At 36.9% G+C, this 8896-nt stretch overlaps 2 protein-coding genes across 2 annotated transcripts in view; one reads left to right on the forward strand and one right to left on the reverse strand.

Moving 5' to 3' along the window:
• LOC145501745 (uncharacterized) overlaps positions 1–2331 on the forward strand; it is a 64713-nt gene extending 62382 nt beyond the window's left edge. Inside the window, exons 49-50 of the mRNA XM_081481142.1 lie at positions 1–366; positions 930–2331. Coding sequence (XP_081337268.1) covers positions 1–366; positions 930–1065 — 502 coding nt within the window. The 3' untranslated portion in view covers positions 1066–2331. The remainder of the gene's footprint in view (positions 367–929) is intronic.
• Positions 2329–8896, reverse strand: part of LOC145500231 (uncharacterized) — an 8469-nt gene continuing 1901 nt past the window's right edge. Inside the window, exon 2 of the mRNA XM_081479749.1 lies at positions 2329–3400. Within this exon, the coding sequence (XP_081335875.1) occupies positions 3069–3400 (332 nt within the window). The 3' untranslated portion in view covers positions 2329–3068. The remainder of the gene's footprint in view (positions 3401–8896) is intronic.

Below are 8896 nucleotides of genomic sequence, written 5' to 3' on the forward strand. Positions count from 1 at the left end.
ACGTTCCCCTTTTACGGAACTTTACACCACTGACCAGGTTCACCTACTGCCTGGTTACCCTAGCAATGCATCGGGCTCTCTCCAGGTAGCGTTTTACGTGCAGCAGCCGCTTGGACTCTTCATCGCAGATATCTCGGTCCTGCCTCGCAGTACTCTGGCAGAGATCGTTAAGACTAACAAGTCCGCGCTTGAGTTAGCTATTGGGGCAAACATCTCTGATGTAGAAGTTCTCGTCAAACCTGCCACGCCGACCACGTCACCAACAGCGAGACCAGATGAGCCAAGCAATGTTTGGAAGTGGGCTGCAATTGGTGTTAGTATAGGAGTGGTGGTCATCATCTTGATAATTTCGATCGTGTTCTGGCGGTAAGATATAATTAACTCTATGTTGATTCTTTATGATACTTTGGAAGTCAACAGAATATCGACAGTAGTCAGTTATCGTTAATGGCTAGCCCTGCCAAAATGTTTCCGCTTGACTAACCATGAATCGAGCGGTCCAGGTTCGTGCCCTGGCCGGGGACATTTTATTGTGATCTTGTGAAGGACACTTGACCAAACAGTGCCTTTCTTCACCCGGCGTATAAATGGGTACCGGCGAATTTGATGCTGGGGGTAACCCTGCGATGGACTATCATCCCATCCAGGGGGGAGTAGAAATACTCCTAGTCACTTCATTCTACAGAATAACAATAAACTCCGCAATAAACTCCGCCATAATTGTCCCTGATGAGCCACTTGGCTCGTACGCAGACATTTATCTTTTTTTTAACCCAATATAATGCCAAAGTGGAGATAATCAATGTCTCTTAAGTGGCACTCGAGAGAAGTGGCAGAAGAATTCCGTTGAGCAAAAGGTGCAGCAAAATATAATACAAGAGCGTTTTTGGTTAGTTTTTTTTTTTCCATAATTTTTGTTTCATTTTTAGGATGAGAAACAGATTACCAGAGGTGAAGCGCATGCCAGAGTTTAATAATCAAGAAATCCTAATGACATCTTACAACCGATCGTCAAGACTACAACGTGGAGACGAGTGGGAGAATTATACCTTCTATCAACCTTAATTAGTATTCCCTTCAGCATTAAGCATATCTAATGAAGAAGTTGTTCAATGAATGTGTTTTTAAGACAAACTAAAGCACAGTGGAAACCCGATTTCTTAAACCCTCAATTTTTCGAACCTCCGGATAACTCCAACCAAAAGTCGTTTCCCTCTCGTAAGTCGAACACTGTAATTTAACCCCCGATTTCCGAACGTATCTCTCCGATGTTCGAACAGATTTTCGTTTCCCTAAGGTGGTTCGAAGAATCGTAATTTCACTGTATTTCATTTTGTTTTGTTGAGGTATGACCCACTTTAACTTGCCTTTGCTGCCTGCGGGCATGCCCAAATTTGTAAATTTATATCGCTTTAAAAGAAATAAAACGCGTGTGCATATATACATAGATAGTTTTTTGATAGTTGTATATATTTTATTATATGGCTTGTTTTTTTGTAGCCGATATAACGCGCGCTCTGATTAGCTAATTGTAGGGCATTATTCTCCCGTAATGCCCACGGGACGATTACGGGTTTGTAAATCTTACTTGCATAAGCCATTTTATATTTTTGTATTTTTAGCACATTTTATGCTTTTTATTGATCTTTGTTTTAGTTTGTTAGGTTCTTTTTATGTAAAGCGCTTTTGAATATTTCTTAGTATTTCCGCTATATAAATGTATAATAATAATAATAATAATAATTATTATTATTATTATTATTATTATTATTAAAGCAAAAAGCCATATAATAGACAACTTATTACCCTCCAACGTTAGATTTTCCCGTAATAGAATTCTCTCCCGATTAATAAATAGCTAATAATAAACGAACAAACGATTTTTGTCTTCATTTTGTTATATTTTAATGATGGAATATAAATTGGCAGCTAAAAACTGGAAAAAGCCTTTTTTTTTGCCTCTCAAGCTACATTGGCCCAGACTTATCGATGCCAAAGAAACATGAAAACAGCACATGCCTCATTGAATTTTTCTTGGGAGGGCTTCAAAAAGTTCACTGCAAGAAAAAATTTCGTCGACCCCTTAAGGACGGTGCCTACTAAATACAAAGGTATTTTCGTCAGATTAGTACCATCTGCAAAAAGTGGATCTTAGCAAGGGCTATTGGAATCCACAAAGAAAACTGGGGTACCTGAGCATTTTTTCGAGATAATCAGCCTTGAACAACAAACAATGCTGTCGTCAGCATTTTACTGAAAAAGACAGAAATTACATTTCTTTACAGATTTCTTTATAATTTACCTTTACACACAGAAAAGCAAACACATTTATTACACCCGCTTTCAGTGTTACTTGCATAAGCGACATCTTTCGACCATCTCTCGACATTCCATCTTTCGAAATGCTATGTAAACGGCTGAAATACCGTTTACCTGTGAAACTGGCAACTTTTCCGGTTATTAGCGGAACAAATGAAAGTATATGATAATTACTGACCTCAAATGAATGAAAAAGATTGTGGACTCCCGATTTACGGGATAATTCAAATGATTTTAGTGTAGGCGATCGGCTCTTAATAGTGACTTCCGGTAGAATTGGGCCGCTACCGCTCAGTTATATTCGAAAGATGTAAACATTCAAAACAGTCGATTTATCTCTCACAGAATGACTTCTTGATCTCCTAACCTTGGTTTGATGAGGTCAATAACTCAAAATCTCTTGCAAATATTAGCCGGGGCAGCTCCTTTGTCATGAAAAACGCTAGTTTTGAGAAATTCAAGTTAAAAAATTTCAAACGTCAAAGTACAAAATTTTTTCATCAACATCATTAGAAACACCGTAGTTTCTAATAAGATGCTGTCTTAAGAAGTAAATACAAACAAAAATGTGATATATGAGTCATTGACATGTCCATTTGCTGCATTAGAAGGCGCCAGATCACAAATCCAACCCCATGGTTAGATGCAAACTCTCCCTTGGCCCAGGTTCCATCAAAGCTAACTGATACTGGGAGATTACACTGATGAGATTGACTGCTGTCCCTTTGAAAAATTTCTTTTAGTTCACATCAATTTTTCTCCAGTTCTTCATTAATAAGAACAAGATTTTGCTTGTACAGTTCATGTTCATGAGCTGCCCAAGAAGTTGGAGTCACAGGGGGAGGCATATTTAGTGCTTCGCATAAAGCAGTAATGCTCTCTCTGCCAAGCCTTACCTCATTTGCTGCAAAGACTAACCTGCTGTTGACGTCCTTTCCCTGCATGGTTCGAGGTACTTTATCACTGGCATTGTGTTTGCCAGTGCTAAAGAACAGTGACAGCTCACAGGTATCACACTCAACATAGAGTGTACTGCATAGGCCATAACCATTCAAAGGGTCTTCAAGAATATGCACTGTACCTAAAAATGGTTATGTCTGAATTTATGAAAACCGTGTTAAAGACTTTGCACCAAAATAGCGGGCATGTTTTTGGAAAATCGGTTAGAAAATGTACATAAATATGGCCATGTCGTACCGAGAGTGCTATCTACCTCGTGTACTCTTAATAGAGTCCATACCATGCCTATACAAGCCTTTGAAGTCGCTGCAAATGAGTCGAACGAGCCATACAAAGCTAAATTAGAGCTTACGTTGATCATTTGGTTCGCCGCGGCACTAATTTAGACGGGCTTAACCTCTGCGATTTCACCTAAATGACCTCACTATGTCTTTACTGTGGGTTAAATTAGCCAGTCACGCTAACAAGAGCATGGTAAGCAGTGGAATCGGTTATTTACCTCTATATTTCAGCCAAAAAGTAGCCGTTACGTGACATTTCATCTCAATATCTGAAACGCCTTCCAAACTAAAATGTGGTGTTCCAATTTGATAAAATTCAGAGTAAATACTAAGAACCACTTCAAAAATGGCTACTTTTTCGGTGTAAAATAGAAACCTGTCTCGGAGAAAAGTTATTTTTACGTTGCAGGCTTGGAAGTTCCGTTGGAAATGAGTGCAAAATTGGCCTAAAGTGAAACGTGGAGCTTAGACGGAAGTCTATGATTGCCATTTAATTCCAAAGACGATTTTTGCAATATACTAAGAATCTTAAACTGGTGTTAAAACTCAGAGGAAAAGTTTCCCTGTTTGCAAGGAATTAAAAAATTCTTCCAAGCAATTTCCTATTCTTTATTTGAATTGAAATGAATGTTTAAGTCACGCATAAGACACCAAATGATTTTTTTGAATTTCTTGTCTCGAGAGGTACCTCCATAGAAAACGATTCAAAATTTCTGATCCCCAAACAACACAAGAGAGGATTCAAAATTTCAAATCCCCCAAAGAACACTAGAAAGGGTTCAGAATTTCTGATCTCCCAAAGAACATTAGAAAAGGTTCAGAATTTCTGATCCCCCGAAGAACACTAAAAAGGGTTCAGAATTTCTGATCCCCCAAAGAACACTAGAAAGGGTTCAGAATTTCTGATCCCCCAAAGAACACTAGAAAGGGTTCAGAATTTCTGATCCCCTAAAGAACTCTAGAAAGGGTTCAGAATTTCTGATCCCCTAAAGAACTCTAGAAAGGGTTCAGAATTTCTGATCCCCCAAAGAACACTAGCAAGGGTTCAGAATTTCTGATCCCCCAAAGAACACTAGAAAGGGTTCAGAATTTCTGATCCCCCGAAGAACACTAGAAAGAGTTCAGAATTTCTGATCCCCTAAAGAACTCTAGAAAGGGTTCAGAATTTCTGATCCCCCAAAGAACACAGGAGAAGATTCAGAATTTCTGATCCCCTGCAAAACCAGTGTTACATCCAATGTAGCCACATTAAATCATAACATTGAAGACAGGGTTTAGATCTCGCTGCCTGCCTGAACAATGTCTAATCAAAATATTTTTTCTTGATAACAATATTCAATTAGAAATTTTATACAAATATAGCATAATTCTTAACAGATTCCATACACTCAGATTATACTGAGAGAGTGATGAAGAACAAGTTTCTTCACAGCAGTCTATTAATATAAGTAACTGTAAACATCACACATTGTATTACAATGATCTATGCACTTCAAAATTACAGTAGCTGTAAGTCTAAAAAACAATATCAAACAGTACCTAAGAGGATAGGAAAGTTCAGAATTGACCAAAAAAGTGAGATTACTCAAACTGCACAACTGTAGGCATAAATGCAGACTCCACTTTCTCTGTCGGAGTTAGCTCACCTTGTGTGAAGGAAAAATTTCTAACAATTTCTGTTTAACATGGAAACAAGGCACCTCACTGTTATCAAACAAAAAGAGCGTTCAGGAACACTACAGTACATTACAGGGATGACAATTAAAGACTGCAATTTACATGTACATTTAAATTTGCAGTTGATACATTTAAGTGGGTCGATGTACTCTACATACATGTATACAGTATCCTCCAAAAACCTGTTGTCATATAGCAGCGGCCATGGACTTTAGCTTTGCCCAACATGTTTTTACATCTTCAATCTAACTTTTTGAGTGGGCTACCAGTTCATTCAGACTTCAGTTACATAACCAGTTTAACCATGCTCAAAGGAGAAGGGTGTGGGTAAAATTGTTTTTATAAAGACCTGACAGATATGGATGCAAGTATTGTAGCTAATGCTACAAGCAATTCTATTCTTTCTTCTTTAATTTGGCACACTCATCTTGGAGATGTTTCCTGCTAGCTGGCAATAGTTTGCTGTCCTCAGTTAAAGAAGCCCTCCCAAAAACGATCATATCTTATTACTAGTTTATTACTAACTTCATGCTACTTGCAACTATCTCATTCCTGGTTGATGGATGAAAATCTCTATCTTTTTTCTATCCAAGAGGTTTTGTAGATAGAGGATAGCTATCTTTGGCATGGCTTAAAGTTAACTAATATCTATCCATCAGATAGTTAGGAAATGGATAGACTAGCTAAAAACTAGCTTCCTGTATAGATATTCAACAGATACTTAGATGGCCTAGCTATCCACTAACTTGTCTATCCAAAAGCCACCACTACTGTAGTAAGCCAAAAACTAGGCTATCTGAAGACTAGTCCTTATATTGAACAATAAAACACTATCCTATCTGAAACCTACCTCTGCTGTGGTTAGTACAAAGATAGCCTATCTGAAAACTACCCATCACTCATATCGCACTGCGATAACCTACCCAAAAGCCAGAGATAGTAAAAAGATAGCAGCCAATCTAAAAATTATCCATCACTCATGTACACGTAGCACTTTAATATTAACCTAGCCAAAAGCTTTCTTAGTCACAGGTGGTGAAAATATAGCTAACTATTGAAAACTCTTCATTACTCATTTATATTGAACTTTGATACCTGCTCTTCAAATCCTAAACCTAAGTGAAATCTCTGTATTTACATAGGAAAATGTATAAATAACTCATAGTTTTATTTAAACCTGCTACAGTTGTACATTAAAATTTAATACCAAAAACCAGGCACATCCAGATGCAAAAGGAGGACAAAATCTGGCTGGAAATGAGTTTCCATTATGTTGCGATTTATCACAAAACTTACTTAAATTTAACATATATCTTTCAAAAATCCTGTTTGAAACACTTCTCAGCTACTTAAATTGGAGTCTAGTAAATGTTTACATTCTTCAGTAAATTTTCATGAAATGTAAACAGATTTCATGACCGGAAAAGCACAAAATATTCTTGAAATGAATTTCAAATTTCAATTACATTAATTTCTTCATGAAAGTATTTTTTTCAATTAATTTTATCCATGAATCATGTGTTTTTCAAATTATGGTAAGCTTTATGTACAAATTTCTGGAAGTGGTTAAAAGTAATCTTCCGTAACCTAGCTGTGAATTATATCTGCTGTTCTAAATAACCTCTATTTGCATAACGAAATGCCAAATTATAAAAAAACCTTTGAAATACTGCCCAATTAAAGAGAACTTCAACCACCCTAATGAAAATAACATCAGTCTTTTGCAACTCAAGTAATAAGTGGGAAACAAAAGGTCTTGATAATGTAATATGCACATCTAACATAACCTCAAGAGTACCACCATCAACCTGAAAATCAAAAAGGTGAAGGGTGTTGCTTTTTGATATCTTGTGTTTTAGTTGTTGTATAATAAATACATGTATGCCCACTTGATCCTAGACAAGATATACACTAGCTATATGAAGTATATGTAAACTACATGAGAGAGCTCGCATTTATTGCACTTATTGTACTTTTACAATGAATGATTTTCCCAACGCGAAATTGTTTGTATATTGTTGTGTTGAATACAGTTGCTTTCATAACTCCTTTAGGAAATGAACATTTGCATTCACGAAATCAACAAGACTTAACAGTGTGTTAAAGCATCTGCATCTTCTGTAATCTTCCACGATCAATTTAACCGGCCAGAACGTTTCCAGTATTTCAAGAACCTTCAAAAATTATGCAAGAAAATCAGTTTACCTTGGAAAGCTGCAGGGACCACAAGCTTTCTGTAAACCTGACGAGTGTAAGAGAAACCGCCAGCTGCTGGCAAATAGTTTGATTGCCACACTGTTTTGCCGACGAAACTTCATACTTTTCCACCTTTACTGGGATTTGACTCAACTGGAATAACAACGGACATCTGTAAACAATTTGTGACTGCTTTCCAACGTAGAGCAAGGCTATAAAATAACAGAGAGCTTTGTTATCGAATCCTAACAACATTCACCACGATCTTTGCCCGCCATTTTGCTGTTTCCATCCGATCCCATAATCCTTCGGTGAATCTGATAAATGAATACTTTTGACCAGCAGATTCCCTTTCCAAAGGAGTCAGTTATTTGCGCGCAATTTCGAATCCAACATTGTCAATAGCAGCAAGAAACATGGAATGGTTTGTCCAAGTTCAAATGAGTATCTTGATTGCTTCGGTGAAAGAAAGGAAAGTCGCAGAAAAGTAAGTATATCATAATTGTTGCTCAACATTAAAGTTAGCTGCTCAATCTTTGAATCGAAATCAATGTTGTGGCTGAAGAAATTTCGTTGTTATATTTATTTCGCGATCACTGAAACACAAGAAAAACGTTTGTTCTCGTGATTTTATTAGCACCCGTAACGAGGAAACTATTCACACACATTTCCTATGTATGAAATGCTTGCATAATAGCTTGTTAGTGTGCTTTTTGAAGAGGTAACTTAAAGTTTACACTGAATTGATTTGAAGCTACAGATCACGCTCGATACACTTCACTACCGCATTGCCTACATACTGCTCTTTATTCTTTACAAAAGAATACACTCCCGATCAATTGATTAATGAAAAACAATGTTAATTCTATCGCTATTTATAAAAATATTTAGCTTCAATTGCTTCATTGCAGAGCAGAGGGAAAAAAAAGGCAAGAATAGCGGCCGTCAATCCGAAACGAACACATTAAAGCAGAAAACGGAGGTGGCCCAGACGGCAGCTGAGTCCTGATTAAAATTCTTGTTATCTTTGATGTGAACTTTAAATAACAGCTTGTAATTCTGGAGCCTAAATTCATATCTTTTTGAATTAAAAATAAAACCTTTCACTGTCCGGCATGAAACTGCAATTTTTGTCTCGATCCTTTGGCGTGGTTTTAAATCGTTATAAATAATGACCTATCTGTGAATATTTCATTTGTGTACTTTTCTGATGCCCTTTGCTCTGTGATCCATTTTGTCTGTAATGTGTTTAAAGTTACTATCCAATCGTTACTTTTTAGCTATCAGACATCTAGTTAATTTCTTGTGAATTATAAATAGACGGCTATTTCTGTCCTGTCACCTGATAAGGGGGATCAGAAATTCTGAATCCTTTTAAGAATTATAGGTAGATGACCGTTTTGTTCTGATAAGTTATGCACTGGGGGATCAGAATTTTTGAATCCCTTTAAGTCATGTGGGAT

This window comes from Orbicella franksi, chromosome 10, assembly GCF_964199315.1.
Source record: "Orbicella franksi chromosome 10, jaOrbFran1.1, whole genome shotgun sequence".
Lineage (NCBI taxonomy): Eukaryota > Metazoa > Cnidaria > Anthozoa > Scleractinia > Merulinidae > Orbicella > Orbicella franksi.